The 16192-nt window shown below is 44.2% G+C and overlaps 4 protein-coding genes across 4 annotated transcripts; 1 reads left to right on the top strand and 3 right to left on the bottom strand.

Annotated features, from left to right (window-relative positions):
* Window positions 1–2861: 2861 nt before the first annotated feature.
* On the top strand, window positions 2862–15171 carry CSUI_005496 (uncharacterized protein; the record flags this gene model as incomplete). Its single annotated transcript, XM_068065672.1, has 6 exons — window positions 2862–4902; window positions 6139–6692; window positions 6975–9657; window positions 11139–13685; window positions 14132–14259; window positions 14752–15171. 6 exons carry the CDS (start codon window positions 2862–2864, stop codon window positions 14938–14940), a joined length of 8142 nt encoding a protein of 2713 aa, XP_067922349.1. The 3' UTR covers window positions 14941–15171.
* On the bottom strand, window positions 2990–5020 carry CSUI_005499 (uncharacterized protein). Its single transcript, XM_068065675.1, has one exon. It carries the CDS (start codon window positions 4656–4658, stop codon window positions 4473–4475), a length of 186 nt encoding a protein of 61 aa, XP_067922352.1. The 5' UTR covers window positions 4659–5020; the 3' UTR covers window positions 2990–4472.
* CSUI_005498 (uncharacterized protein) lies at window positions 5198–10002 on the bottom strand. The gene has a single exon (XM_068065674.1). The coding sequence runs from the start codon at window positions 6354–6356 to the stop codon at window positions 6198–6200; it is 159 nt and encodes a 52-aa protein (XP_067922351.1). The 5' UTR covers window positions 6357–10002; the 3' UTR covers window positions 5198–6197.
* Window positions 10693–14515, bottom strand: CSUI_005497 (uncharacterized protein). Its single transcript, XM_068065673.1, has one exon. The coding sequence runs from the start codon at window positions 13493–13495 to the stop codon at window positions 12869–12871; it is 627 nt and encodes a 208-aa protein (XP_067922350.1). The 5' UTR covers window positions 13496–14515; the 3' UTR covers window positions 10693–12868.
* Window positions 15172–16192: the final 1021 nt, after the last annotated feature.

Below are 16192 nucleotides of genomic sequence, written 5' to 3'. Positions count from 1 at the left end.
AAAGCAGCCGATGCGCCGTGCCGCACATAACCACAACAAGGAGAATAGGAACAGCAGAGGTCTAATCATCTCAACCGGGGACAGGACGGAAGTGCGGGACAGCTTCTTTCACCTCGGAGACCTCGGGCTACACGGGAGAGTCGCCGTCTCCCCTGTCAGTTGGAACGAACTCAGTCTGCAAGGAAATTCGAGTTTGCGGAGATAAAGACATCACCAACAACCGGCAAAAGCCGTAGAGTAGCAGCGCCGAAGTGAAGAATAAAGCGACTACAGTACAACAATTATGTCGAGAAACGATCAGAAGTGGGAACAATTTTGCGAATTGAGCAACGTCCTACTATTTCCAAATCCAAATTCGATTAAGAGAACACGTGGTGAGTATAGAGTGGTGGGGGGGGGGGAAAGACAGGCAACCAAGATCTTTTTCTTCCATTCGAATCCTGTGCAAGGAAGACCCTTGTTTTTGAGTTTGTTTTCACTTCAAGACGTCATTCGGGCCACTGCTGTCCCCCTCATCATCCCCATCCAGCGGCTCGGGGCCGATCGAGCAATCATATTAGGGGACGACTTCCTCTCCTATCATGTCTCCTGATTGCAGCAGTGCCTCCTTCTACTCATTCAGACAGACGAGACGTTCAGCAATGGAAGGAAGCGAAATTCAGCGGGAACTGAAATCATTCAGTCAAACTACAAGAGGGTAATCTGCTAATTGATAGAGGACCTCTCAGCGTCCGACTTTAGCACTCCCTTGGGACCACCCAGCCCCATTGAAAGGAGAGAGCTGAAGTAAAAAGCCAGGTATTCAACGTACTGGGAAGTGACGCAAAAGGCACCAGGGCGAGGTGCAATTACGAAACACTGGAACAACTAGTGTCCTACGGAAGTCAAAGGTCGCTTCTGCAAGGCAGAGCAGGTGTCTCTTTGAAATCACGGAGGAATGCTGGTGGTGAGGATAATGACGGCGTAGACTTAAAGGGAGTAGACCTTGGAAAATTTGTCAGAGACCCTCGAGGACCTTAGATAGATGTCGTTCTAGGCCTTCGCTTTCTCCTGAAAGAAACCACTTATTCTCTGTTTTATCAGGATATGTCTAATCCTGCAAACGCGCACATATAGGTGTACACTGATATACACCTACTTGTATATCAGTCCTTCCAATGACATGCAATACATACATAAAGCCATGCAGAGCTACAGCTGCCTAACGCCCACAGAATGCGATGTATACATTAGACAGACAGATACGTATGTATCAGGATACTGTAGATGTGGATGTACCTGACAGCGAAGGACTGTTGTCCCGAGATGGGAAAGAAGAGGAGAGTGGTTCTTCGCCTGTGCCGTAGCCAAGCTGATCGTGACGAGAGATCTCTATCTCACTTTCTCTAAACGCGATTCTGACGACGTAACTATGTTCCTTAGTTCCCAACTGAGCGCGGTTTCTCTTTCATTTCGTCAAACAGGAATGTTTTCTCCTGGGACGTGTGTTCGGTGTTTTGAACTACGGAAAAAGAAAAATCTGTTGCGTACCCCTTCGTTTCTCTGTCTAAGGTTCTCTCCTTTGGACAAAGGACAGCGAACTCCTCTCTTAAGACAAAGAGAAAATTGCTCTGAAATCCCCAGTAAAGCCTCGGTAGATCTAGTATGCGAGATGGGGTCGAATCAGCTAGATTACAGACGCAGTCGACGGGGTAGAGGGAAAAGTGCACCGCCACTTTGCTATGACAGACTGGAAACTTGTGAGGGGGTTCAAAATTCTGGAAACGCAGAGTAGGCCTTTCTCCTCCATCGTCTCAGGATTTTCTTGTCTTGCTTGCATCCGAACTAACCGAAGAACAGCAACGCGTCAACTAGCGGATAGATGCGTTTCTCTCTTTCACACAGGGACAACTGGTTTCTCTATCGGTTTTCCTTTTGTGCTCTCTTTACCAAATTGCGGACCCGTAAGGGATTGATGAACCTTTTCTCCTGTCCGACAAGAGGAGATGAAGATTAGAGTTGCCGAGAGGCAGACCAGACGCGGAGCATCTACGGGCTACGAGCATCGATGGTATAAGCCCGGGCAAGCTAGTCCCACAATGGCGGCACCGATAACTATGTTGCTGGGTAAGGCGTGCTTTCAACGAGCATATCTGTTTCTGACTCTTTTTTCTTCCCGCGGAAGAGATTCGCGTGTGAGAAGACCGAGTTTTCTCTCGAGAGATACGTTTTCTCTGTCTATGGTTGAGACAAGAAGACACCAAGGGAAGTCGTTTCAGACTCCCTTTACTCTGACTAGATTTCCTTGGCTGCTGTTGAGCTAGCCGCCTTCCAGCAGCAGTTTGTGCTCGGGATGAGGGATGATTTTCTTCTCTCTTTTTCTTTTTCTTTTTCTTTTCCTTCCTTTTTTGGACTGAAGAGATAAAGAAAATCAGCAGCCAACTCTTAGTAATTCATGAAATTCACTTTCATATCCATCCTTCTGAACCCCGTGCGGGAGTCGCTGACCGTCGATAGTGGTTGTCTTGTATCAGGAGATTTTCTCTGCCCCCCCTCTGTCGAACATCGTCAGCTAGCCAGCAGCTCGCTATCGTACTCGATGAGAAAGCCAGAGATGTAGAGACTCACTTCGCAGATGAAGAACAAGATACGAATCTACCTTTTTCCTTCTCGGTGTGTCTCGCAAATCCTGAGTTTCTGACTGAGTGAGCGAGTGACTGTGTCTTCACATCTTTCCCAAGCTCCGTATCATTCATATCTGGGCGAAACGGTCGAAAGCCGAAAAAGAAGTTAATACGGAATGAGGAGACAAAAAAAAACGAAAAGATGGCTTGAAGGCCCTTCTTACGTTCCTCCTTTTTTTTTTTCTTTTTGAAGGAAAAATGAAGGGTGTGACCAGGTTTAATCCTCAGTACGGCGATCCTGGCCGCCAGGAAATCGGCGCGAGACTAGTGTCTTCACAGAATGCTCATAATACTTCACCGAATAACGCAGTGTATGTACATCCTCAAGCTCCTCGTACTTCTCCCTCTTTTCTTTCTCAATCTCAAGTGAAACATTACGTTGTTCCGACATCTCTTACCTCACCTCAGAATGGTTTAGTTTCGAACAGCCATGCTCATCATCCTCTTCATATTAGTGCTGATAAAGATACTATCGAAAGTTGTATTCTTTCTGCTGCTTCTACAGTATCTCTCTCATCTCCGTCTAATTGTCCTCAGCATAACCAGCATCATGCCCCTACTTCTATGGACACATCACTCGACAACTTTCAAAGAAATGATGTCGCTCTGAAACCTCTCCCACGACCTCCATCCAAGTCTTCTCTTTCGTCATCGTTTCGGGCATCTCAACCGGTCTCTCTTCCGTCTATCGGTACACCCGACAGAGATCTCCCTCTTTCTACATATCGTCATCTTCATCACCAGCAATCTCATTCTCATCCTTGCCCTATTCCTAACTTTGCGTGTGACTCAGTTCTTCCTCGACTTCAGCATCCTTCCACACCTTCGTTCTCTAAATCCTCAAGTTCTTGTACTCCTTCGTTCTCTGCCGATTTCCGACCATGCTCTGTTATCATTCCATCGAAAGAAGAAACTTCTTCCTTCTCATCTCGTCCTTCTCTCAGTGATCCTGAAGCTTCTTCAAGTCTTGTAACGACCTACTCCTTCTGCTGTCCTTCGTTTCGCTCTGGAGACTACAGGATTCCCTCTGGTGGTGCTGGGAGTCATAACTCTTATCAACCTTCTACTTCTTCCTCGTCTTGTGTGTCTTCCGATGCATTTGATCTTAATAGTCATAATAGAAGTCGGAGATCTTCATCATGCCAAGAAGAACAAGAGACATCTTTAACGTCTTTTAAGCATCCTTCTCTTGGGCAGTCAACGGAGGAAACTTCTTCTCCAATTTCTTTTGAAAGTCTTACACATCACATTCCTCCTCTTTATGCTCATGCTCAACTATCCGATTACGGTATACGTACACCTGGGGAACAGCTACAGCAAGACCTACTACGGGGTCGATGTCAAGGAGGAGGATGTGAACGAGAAGAATCTCATTTGAAGAAGAGAAATGAACCATCCAACGCCTCATTTCTTTTTTCATCTTCGCCTTCTCATTATCATGATGAATCTAAAAAAGGTTCCTCTTTCAATCCTGTTAATAGTTCCCATAGAGCTCAAGGATCTACTACTACTAATACTCGTACTTCTAGCAGTAGTGTGCATCAAACTGGCAATCGCTATTCTCCGCGAAGAGCTGCAAATCATGAGAAGAAGAGTTCTTCCTCATCGGTTCCCGATCAGTCTCTTATCTATCGATGGATTCCTAAGGTTATTACATCGATATTTGACAAGAAGACAGAGGACGAGGAAGACACGAGTAGCGACCGTGATGCGGATGACAGTAATAGCGATGAAGGTGTGAAAGAAAGAGAACTAATGGAGAAGCGAGACAAAAGCCACAAAGAAAGTTCTGTGGAACCGACGTCTTCTTCATATTCTCATCAGGCAGGAGAAACTAGAAGGACATATCACCAAGGAAGAGGAGTAGAAGGAGAACAAGGAATGAAGAACAAACAACAGGAGAGAGAGAGGAATCATGTGTATGTATGGAAAGAAAAGACGAAGGAGAATGAAGTAATACAGCAGGATGACATAACGAATTCTCTCTGTTCTCATAATCAAGAAACAAGTCCTACCACTACTCGGCCATTCTCGTTTGCCTATGACGAAACTCTGGAGAGCCGAATGGAGAATACAAGACTCTGTCCGACTATGCAAGAAACGTTGCCTCACGTGTCTCCTCTTCCTCAATTGTCTTCTTCAGCTTCCTCGGTGGAGTCATCATTGCCGCCTTCGATCTGTCGAGATGCTAGGCCAAAGAAGGAAGGAGAGAAATCGTTTCTACATGCGACGCGGAAAAGTAGGCAAAAAAGTGGTTAAGAGACGCGGAGCTTTTTTGTGATATACTGTTCTTTCCCCGTGGTGCTGCTGTGGTTTCTGATCCATCTGTTTGACTGCATCCGTATACACGAGAGAGGTTGATGGACATAATCTCCATATATATATATATATATATATATGTAGATGTGTATGTATGCGTGCATATGCATGTACATTCAGACATCATATAGCCTAAATACATATATATTGTCATCGGGATGGCTACTTATAACCTTACCTATGCATGTGTCTAGACAGCTAGCAGAGTATACATGCGTGTTTAATTCTTCATCAGAGCACACACGCGTCTGTATAATACCTGTTCTTTATTTATGTGTAGGTGTAAGTATCCGAACCTATGTATGTGTGTAGATAGCCAGATGAGGACACATACGTCCGCAGTTCTTTTGTCAGAGCACCCACGCCTCTCGGTAGCAGACGAACACAGACGCGTCTATGTAGTATGAATCTGCATCAATATGCGTGCACTACGTATTCTAACTTACGTGTGTGTGATTAGCTAGCTGAGTATACATACGCATACAAGTGTCAGTCGGGATGCACAAGTGTCCCTATACTGTGTATCTACATCCGCATGTGTATGTGTGTGTATCCGAAGTTGCGTATGTACGTAGGTAGCCAGCTGATTATACATAAACATCATTCCGGACACACACGCGTCTCCCTAGTATGTATCTACATCTGTATGCCTTGGTGTATGTTTGTACTGGAACGTCTTTGTGAGTGTAGATAGCTGGCTGAGCACGCACAGGTATGTAAGCCGCAATGCAGCACACGCATCTCTGTAATATGTATCTGCATCTATATGTGTAGATGTGTATACTCGGACTTATGTATAAGTGTGGATAGCTACCTGAGTACACATGCGTACCTAAGTCACAGCGCGGAAATAGACGCCTCTCTACAGTATGTATCTACATTAATATATGTGATGTGTATCCGAGCTTGTATACATGTGGGGTATACACTCTATATTGTTGTGGAGCCTTGCGTACTCGTCTGCATTCATGTATACATGCACTGTGTATATGCACTAAATGGTGTGTGCATACGTACTTCATATCCAATCTTCCCTCTTCGTGTTGCACTGAAATAAAAGACAAAATGGTTAGCATGTTTGCAGTTTTCTTAGGCCGTGTTTCGTCATCTCTATTCCGTCTGCATTCTTTCTCTCTGCTCTGTTTCTTCTCTCTAGATGATGATGATGATGGATTGATTCTCCCGGAGAAAGTTCCTTTACCACCGGATCCTCCATCACAAGAAGATCTCGATTGTCGGAGAGATCTTATCTATCGATTCTGGCCTTTCCATGGAGTCTCGCCATCGAAGCTCCCGGCTGACTGCCCTCCTCCTCCACCTCACCATCGATATCCCAACGAACAAACTCCTCAAGCTGGACATTTCGATGTGCATCAGAAGATAGAAGAAGAGAGAAGTCAGATCAGTGCAATTTCTCAGCCTTCGCAGAACAACTCTTTTTATGAAGGTTCTTTCTATCCTTCAAGAGTTGAAACAAACCTCCATACTAAAGAGGTGAGAAGTGATGAAGGAGAAAAAGAAGGACAGGTAGGAGAGGAGAACCCATTTACTCTCCGGTGCCAGATGAATCATCACCATGAAAACCTCCACGCACAAGAGGATGCGTGTTCTACGGAAGGAGTAGAAGATAAAGGCCGACAAGGAGGGGAAGAATTAGAAGACACGAAAAAAGTTGAAGTAGAACAGGAGATGGATATGGCTTTTTCTGAGGTAAGCGACACAACTTCATCTTCTAATTGGTCAGTAGAATAGAGAAGAATCAAAAGAATCGTATGGAAGTCTCGTTACGCCTTTCTTTTCCTGAGGATGACCATCTTCTAGAAAAACCCCCCCTTGGAGTGTACATACACCCCCAGCAGCAGCAGTATCCCTCCTGGTTCTACTATAGCGACAAGAACGACTCGTGCTACTGTTACTCACGATAGATATGATCAGACTCCTCATCACCAGAATCCTTCATCAAATCTGTCTTTTTGTGTGTTTAATATGCAGCAGCAACAACAGCTTGGGCGTCCTTCCACACCGAAATTTGCCGGAGGAGAATCTCCTCTAGCAACCCACCAGACGGAAGAGGCTGACTTAGGGAAAGGTAATCCATTAGTAGGAGAAGGAGAAGAAGATACTTGCGAATTTGAGATGTATGCTCAACTTCATCCGGCTTCTTCGCATATATCAAGCTATCAAGGTGGAGAGATGTCTTCAGGAGCACCGGCTCGTTCTAACACAGGGCCTCATCAAGACAACCGCCATCACCATCAACCTGATCAGCCCCATCTTCAAGTCGATACTTTTGGTACGATTCCTGTGACATCGACAGGAGTTTACCCCTCTCCTCTACCTTTACTTGTGGTAGAACAGAAGGAGAAGATGACCAAGAACGAAGAAGCAAAGGAAAGTCTTGGAAACGTCACGATGGATTGTATCTGTCCTCAGAAGGATACGAATGTCCTCCTACCATCTCCACTCCCCATGGAGAACGTTCGTCAACAAGAGCAAGTAGACCCTTACAGCGTTTCTCCTTGTCTCTCACTCAATCTTTCCTGTCCTGTCTTAACAGAGAATGAGCGACTGCAAAAGTCGGTTCCTTTACAAAAGCACCAAGACCAGAAGAGGAATGAGCCCCCTCTTAGAGACGATAATCCGTGGACTCAGAATAGAGAGGAATGTCTTTCTTCACTCCCAGATATGTCTTCTTCGTCGTCTCCCTACACACGCGACAGAAAAGATAGTAATAATAGAGTGCAGGCTATCTTCGAAGATTGCCTCGATGTAGTGATGTCGAATCTTCCTGCTATTTACTCCACAAGCAAACACGCAACAGGCATGAGCCATGACGAACTTCATCCCTCTCTTGGGTCTTCTTATCAGACGAAGAATGAAATGACGATGAGATCTGAGACTCTAGCTAACAGTACAGAGGATATGAAGGTATCCAGAGAGAGCCACAAAGACGGAGAAAAGAAGGAAGAAGAACAAGCTGTAGTCCAGAAGAAAGAGAAGAATTATCCATCGACAAAAATCGAGAATGATATGAATTCTCTTCATTCCCCTGCAAAGAGCCCTGGAAGCGATATCAACAAGTACAAGAATACTCCTGTTGCCTATGTCCCGAAAGCAGATGCTTCCAAGCAGCCTATAGTACTACACCATTCTCCTAGCGTGGACTCTCAGAAGAATAACTCTATACCAGAAGTGAACCCAGCAGTTCCCAGAAGAAAGCAACAGCTCTTGAGGATCACGGAGAGTCAAGAACGCGCGGAAAAAGAAGAAGACCACACAACGAGAAGGGGAAAAGGAGAAGAAGAAGAAATTCGTGTGAGTCACCAGCCAGAGCAGGCGCAAGAGCCAGGAGAGATTTCACCTCCTCCTCCACAACCGATCCTGCTAAAGAAAAACATTGAACGTCTTCTTCTACGAAACAAACAAGTGAAGGCCATACTCAAAGACATCAAGAAGAGCGCAGACGCTGCCTGCAGAGCAGGGATAGAACACCAAGAGAAGGAGAAAGAGAAAGACGAAGATATGGAGAAAGAGAACACAGGAGGAGAACAAAGAGTCGAAGAATTAGGGCGGTGGGATGAGCCTTTGGAAAGAAAGACCTTACCCAAGACCTCTGGACAAGATATCAAGAACGATGGAAATGCGCGTTTTTATTTTGCCTGTGTCCCGACGTCGAATGATTCCAAGCAGCCTATACGATTACATCCTTCTCCTAACGTGGATTCCCAGAAGAATACAAACGAAGTGAACCCAGCAGTTCTCAGAAGAAAGCAACAGCTCTTGAGGATCACGGAGAGTCAAGAACGCGCGGAAGAAGAAGAAGGACAAGGAGACCAAGAAGCGAGAAGGGGAAAAGGAGAAGAAGAAGGAATTCGAGTAAGTCAGCCAGAGCAGACGCAAGAGCCGGGAGAGATTTCACCTTCTCCACCGCCGGTCGTGCCAAAAACGAACCTTGATCGTCTCCTTCTACGAAACAAACAAGTGAAGGCCATACTTGAAGGCATCAAGAGCGACATCGACGCGGCCTGTATATCAGAGATACAATACCAAGAGGAGGAGAAAGCGAAAGATGAAGATATAGAGAAAGAGAACACAAGAGGAGAACAAAGAGTCGAAGAATTAGGGCGGTGGGATGAGCCTTTTGAAAGAAAGCTTTTATCTACAGGAGAATACGCCTTATGTAAACAGTGCGACGGAATGATTAAACTTTCAGAAAGGAAACAAGAAAGAGACAGACCGAGTGGTACCGCGTCTCCTCGCTTACAACATTCACATAATGCTCCTAGGAGTAAGAATGAGGAAAGCGAAGAAGAAGGAGTTTTCTGTCGTTGTTCATCTTCTTTGCCTTCATTTTCTCATTCACAGTCTCATCCTGACTATCCGGCCAAGCATATGTATGAAGACAGTATCAACTATACTAATACTCATCAGGCCCTTCCTTCAGCTCCTTCTGATGAAAGGAGAAAGTCTTCGACGGCTTCTTCTTCTTCCGTAAACTTCGACAGCAGAAAGGGCACACGTTCTAAGAATGAGAAGGCAGCAATGAAGAAGAACCTTCACGATGAACGCCCTGAGAGAGAGATGCCGAGAATTCATCAAGAGAAACAAGTCGTGTATGGCGATCATAACAGGAATGAGAAAGAAAAGGCCGATCTGTCTTTCAAAGTGCATCGAGGTATGTTGCTAACGTCTCGTGTCTTTCCTAGGACAAGAAATCTCATGTGCCCGAGTACAAGTCGCCATAGGATAGGTTCTTGTGATTGTATGAGGAGACTTCGCTCTGTCTCTTTCTTCCTTTCTGTATCTATCCTAAGTCGTAATCGATCTTACTATTCATTCACATATATATATGTATATATACATCTTCTCGTGACTTCCTTTGTCCAAGGACCGTCTTCCCTATCTCCGAGAAAAGATTCTCATTCTTTCTAGATTGATAGAGCTGTCACCCTCTGCTGAGACGTTTCAGCAACAACGTGAGCATGTCTATATGAGAGGGAACTCCTGTTGTCGTCCTTCCGATACAAGGAGAGTATGATTGATGTACATAGCCACATATACCTATATATAGATGTGTATGTTGTGTCTGTATATATATGCATCTCGCCTATATATATATATATATCTGGTTGGTGTCGCATCCTTCATCTTCAAAAGTTTTATAGGTCTTTGATGCGCACTCTACGCTAGTAGTCGTAGTTGCCGTCATAGTTCAGCAGGTGACCGTCCATATATATGAGTACAAGTTTACTCAAGAACGGTTTCTTGTAGCGTTATTTCATCTATCGCCACGTCTCTTAGAGTGTATCCGTATGGATAATCTCTTTGTTGTAACTTCAGCCTTCATATTTATCTGCCCCTCTCTTCATGCATACCTCCGTAATGTATCTAGTATATATATATATATATGTAAATAAACATATGTGTGGAAGCAGCGGGCAGAAGTGGTATTTGATAGGACGACTGAGACCTCATGCGGAATGTTTTGTTAATGCGCCTTTCTCTCTCTTTCTTCATCGTCTTCGTCCTTAAGCCACATCTTCACCCCGTGCTACTAGTGATGGTAAAGAGAAGTCCAAGGAAAGAGGAAACAAACGGAGGCGAGAAGAGGAACTCATGCAGATAGTATACCGGTCTGTACATATATACGCATATGTGCAGTTGGCAAACGTCATAGTTGATATGCATGCCTCTCTCGCTTTCTGTATATGCATCTTTTCATAGAGGTCAATCATCATTCTATCTTTCCATGTGGAGAAAAAGAGAGAAAGCAGTAGTAGCTTTGAAAGAAAAGTTTCATGACTAGATAAAGATGTCTTATGACATCTGTAAAGAGATAGGTGACATATCTTTCACATACGCGTATATACAGAATCCTAAGAATTGTAGCTGCAATACCTCGTTACCTTTATTCGCTTTGGACGTAGACACCTTATGGGAGTGAGTATACAAGGTCATTGCTCTGGACTATCTTTGTCTCTCTGTATATATACGTACGTGACTGACTATGAACATGAAGACGCAAAAGAACGTCGCAAGAAACACAAGACATCTTTCCATCTGCTGTCTCTGTCTCTTTGACGGGGGACGTATACTGCTCCTGCTCACTATAATTGATTGGAGTGATGTGATGATGTATCTCCTATCCATATGCAGATTCTCGAGACATTAGGGACCTCTATGATCGTAGGAGGTGCCATACTAAGAAGGAAGACGACGACGAAGAAAACGAACAAGTGCAAGGAAGACAAGAAAGTGAAGAAAAGAAGTTTCTCACGAGGAATTCGGGATCCAGAGGAAAGAAGACTAGTGAAGTTCTCCCGGAGAAGAAAGCCTCTCATCATGGCGAGTTGCCTTCAGAGAAAAGTGTGAATGATGCGAATGAAAAGAAAGACAAAAGACCATCAACAACCTCTATGAAGAAAATGACAGAAGAGAAGGGCGTTGGAACGTCGCATAGCGATATAAGAAGAAGAAATCGAACTCGTTATCCAAGTCCTTCTTTGATCAAAAGAAATCGAGGAGAAGGCTTGGAAGGCACACAGCATGCAAGGCATCTTCCGAGTGGTAGAAAAGCTAACCAGGATGACGAACGAGAGAACGCAAGGGGTGAAGAGAGGATGAAAGAAGAAGAAGCCTTTCCCTGTACACATCCTCGGAAGGCACAGGTAGAAGTCGGAGAATACAATTATCATCATCAACATCACCGTCAAGAAGAAGAAGAAAAGAAGACAAGAAGAGGACGTTGGATGAATGATAAGGTGAAGAATCAGAGAAAGACGGATGATCATGATGATGTGGATGTGTTCGATTTAACGACAGATGAAGCCGGTGAAGAAGTCAACGATAAAGAAGATTTGTACTCGCGAAGGATTAGAACAAGAGAAGGAAGACATTGCAGTAGTAGAAAAAGAAGAACTCCGCCTTCGTCTGTAGCAAGCCCCTCACCACCGGGATCAACGAGGTCTAATTATACTAAGTCTCATCAGACTTCTACATATGCCCGTGGAAATTCACCAGGCATTCCTCCTCGTTTTTCTTCTACATCTTCTCCTAAACCCTCTCCTTCGCTTCCTACTGCGCATGACGAACCACGTGGTCGCCATAGCCATAATAGGAGTAGATCCAATAGTCACAGCCATAGTACATCACCACGAGGACCTCGTACTCGGATGATTTCTCCGTCTTCTTCTTCTTCATCTCCTTCTCGTAAAGAATTCTCCCCAGGCTCAGCAAAGATCCATCATCTTCATCCTACTCGAGAGCAGCCCAGAGGATATGGGAGTTGCGATTTATCTCCACGGTGTCAGCAGCAAGGCCTGATGTCTACGCTGAACTTCAATCGTACGGATGCGGCAGAATTAGCCGCTGAAGCATGGCCTGGCGAAAATGCCGGAGATGCTTGGAGAATTCAAGAGAAAAGAAGAAAACAAGAACTCCCATGGACGATAGAGAGGAAAGAATTGCAAGATTTAGTCGAAGAACAGCAATCGAAACTAGATCGTCTATTAGAAGAGAGAGAAAAGAGACAAAAAGAAGAAGAAGAACAACAGAATTTCCTATTTTTACACCAGCATTACCAGAGAGAACTGGAGAATCTGTTGTATCGATCTGGAACAAGCGGGAGTCGCGGAAAAGGAGAAGTTGGAGGTGGACTTGTATGGAGGAAGAGTGAATCTGGGTGTCCTCTGCTTGTTCTTGGTGGAGAAGAAAGAGATCCTATTGATGTCTTCAAAGAGCTTCTTTATCATGTCTTTCCAGGTCAGACGGTTGACGAAATGATGGCTACTGCTAAGGCAGCTGTTGATGAGACTAAGAAACACCCTTCGAGGTATGAAACTCATCCTCTCATTCTTCGATTTCGACATTTCCTTCGACAGATGCAGTCAGGCGAGAGACACTTGCACAGTATCAGCCGTAGCTACAGCAAGGGTAAGCATAGTGATAGGAGTCATTATTCTTCTACCTCTGCTTCTAGGATCCATGAGTATGAAGGTATGAAAAACGAGCCGCACGAGCATCATCCTCGTACAAGTCGTTGCAGTAGGAAGGATGAAGCGAACTATATGAAGAAAAAGAACGAAGAGGAAGAGTCGAGGAGCGAGGCAGAAGAAGATGATGAGACTGATGAAGACGATGAGTATTATAACTATACAGAAAATAGTGAAGAAGAGGAAGATCATGATGAAGAAGACATAGAAGAACAAGAAGAAGAGAGCGAGGAGAGTGAAGCTGAAGAGGACGACAGAAAAAGAAGAGCGAAATACGCAAGGAAAATCGCTGCGTATGCCAGATATCTCCGTGAGTATTACGATGTGCCATGGTCGGTAGACAGCGATGACACCGAGACATATCTCAATCACCAGAGACATGAAAAGTTCATAGCAAGAACGAATGGGGTCGCCGTAAGACACGTACGTCACCGAAGAGATTCTACAGAGGGAGGAGCAGGAAGCCCAGGAGGTGCTGCTCGAGCTGGAGTTAATGAAGGAATGGCTTCGAGTCTTCATCATCTCAACAACAGTAGTAATGCTAGTGAGACTAATGCAAGTCGAAAAGGTTCTGTACCCCGGGGGTACTCGAATGTCTCTTCAGGTGTATCTACAGCTGCATCGTCTCAAGTACATCCTGCGGGAGTGAAGAAAGTTCAACAGTCTGTTGAGGAAGGAATGCCTGTGCATCCATATATCAAAGCAACAAGATGTAAGACGACCTCATGAACTGTCAGACTCTTTGTATATACACCCCGAGATCTACGTGCTCTCTTTCTATAAGTATTGCAGTCTATACGTCTGTCTGACTATAGATCGTTATATCTTTATCAATCTATGAATTCATCGCCCCCCGTCCAGGCATGTATGCATTTCTGATGACGATGTATAAGGATTACTCTAGCTCTCTGTCTACTATTTATGTCTGCGATGATACCTAGGGCACTTCTATTTTCAATGGGCATCTTCTTTCCACCTCGTATGTCTCTATCTTACAGTGTATTCACTGGTGCGTGAGCTGGTGTACACCAGTCCATCCTACACAGACACGTGCATATACAGCTATGTAGAGACAGACGAATGCATACGTATGATTTTTCCGCGATGGTGAATTGAGTTGTTTCATCTCTTCTTTCCCTTTTCGTTGTACTGTGTCAGCTGTCGTGACGAGACCTATGCCTTGGGATACGATTGATCAAGCCTTAGCAGATCTTCACAATTCTCATTCAGGACAGCAGAGCTGGAAGAAAATCAACCGTGGAATATATAAGTATGGAGATGTCCAGGTAAGAAGAAAAAAGAATCTAGACATCCATGCATGCGTCTATGTCCCCACATAGATATAGAACTTTTCTCTCTTCGTCTATTATCACCAATCTGTCCTGAGAAATAGTCGACACGTCCTTGGGCACCTATCTGTATTCAACTTCACCTGTATGGACGCATATCTACGTTTAGCTCTATTTCTCTATTTGTTATCTCTCCTTTGTGTGTCTGGTGGTCGATTAGGAAGGAGGAGTGTCATTCGCGTTTGTAGCTTCCCGTTCTTTGAACAGATTCTGCGGTGCAGGATAGAGAAGAAAGTTCCCCTTAACAGCTGGCTGTCTCTTACCATTCCTCTGTCTCGGTATGAATACACTACATCTTTGTCTTCGCATACATATATATATACAAAGAGACAAAAGCTTCAGCATATACTTGTATCTATGGAGAGAGATAGAATGGCATTGTAAAGATAGACATAGCGTCCCCTTCTATCTGTATCTTCTGTGTGTCAGGTGACCTTAGCATTTATCGGAGATCGCTTAACAGCTCAACAAGATGACAAGAACGAAGATATTCGTCTATTGTGGAATAAGGGGGCGCGCGGCGATGTCTTGAAGTTCATCGGTTTCCGTGATAGCAAGAGGGCAGAGCAGATGGCAAAGTTACAGCAACGTACGCGACGATCTCAAGAAGATTTCTAAAGAAGGAAGATCCCCTATCGGATGCTTGATCTATCTGCGTCACGAAACGGAATGAGGCAGGACAAAAAGAAGAGACGGAGATGTAGATATGATAGGATTTAATAATAAGGCATACCATGATGTACAGAAACGAGACGATGATGAAGTAATGTATGAGCCAAGGAAATATAACTCTTCGTCTATGCGTGTATGTGTTTCAAGTTATACATCTGGAGAGTACTCGAGACGAAGAAGTGTCTCTATATGTCGTAGTAGACTACACGTAAACTCTATCTTCTCAACTGCATCATATATATATATATATCTATTTATGCGCTGGTTTAAGAACCAAGGAAGAATCTGACAGGAAGGAGAGAAAGAGTCTACTTATTCGAAAGGTCTAAAGACAAGACGGAATAGTACCTCTGATAAAAGAGAGAAAGAAAGGATGAAGAGGAGTGTAAGTAGTGAGTGAGTTTCATGTTCTTTTTGACTTGTTCTGTATTGAGTGTGTTCATGTAAGAGAGAAAGAGAGAAGACAAACTAACTAACCATTCAACAGAAGAGAACTTCGGTTGTTCCAAGAAGAGAGTGAAGGAAAAAATAGAGACATGACAAGCGAAGCGGGAGGAGAAGAATCGTCGGAGCGAGCTCGAGAACCTTGTTGAGGTGGTGCTAATACGCGTGTGAAGATATACTTAAGTAAAGCAACAGAAGGACTAAGCCAGCTGTTCTTTTCATTTTTTCGAAGGACAAGTATTATACATCCTTTTATCTCTCTGATTCAAGAAAGAGAGAGAAATCCTTCTAAGGAGGGGGAAGGAATGCGATCTCTTTGAATGAAAAGAACGGAAGACACGATAGCATGCATCATTTTATTCTTGTTCTTCTTCTTGGCGAGGCTAGGAATGAATGAACTTTTTCTTTCATTTCTTGCTGGCTTCTGATTGAGTGATGTGCATGGGGAAGGAATAACTCAATTTGTTTTTTTCCTAAGACTTTTTTGTTATTGAATCTCTATTCCAAATACACAAAGCAGCTAAGAGATATCACTCCTCTCTCTCTTTCTCTCCTCCTCTCTATCTCGTCTTCTGTGTCTTTCTCTCTACATCCCATCTCCTCTCTCCCTGTCTTTCGGCTTGTATAAAGAAGAGTTCAGTCGCAGTGACGAATCAGCAGTCAGCAGTATAGTCCGCAGTAGTGACGCCTACAGTTGTATTCTCATCAGATAGCAAGCATTGTGAAGAACTCTCGCTCGAGCAGTATGTTGACA

This window comes from Cystoisospora suis (genome assembly GCF_002600585.1).
Source record: "Cystoisospora suis strain Wien I chromosome Unknown contig_2667, whole genome shotgun sequence".
In the NCBI taxonomy this organism is placed as follows: Eukaryota; Apicomplexa; class Conoidasida; order Eucoccidiorida; family Sarcocystidae; genus Cystoisospora; species Cystoisospora suis.
This window is presented reverse-complemented; position numbering and strand designations above follow the sequence as displayed.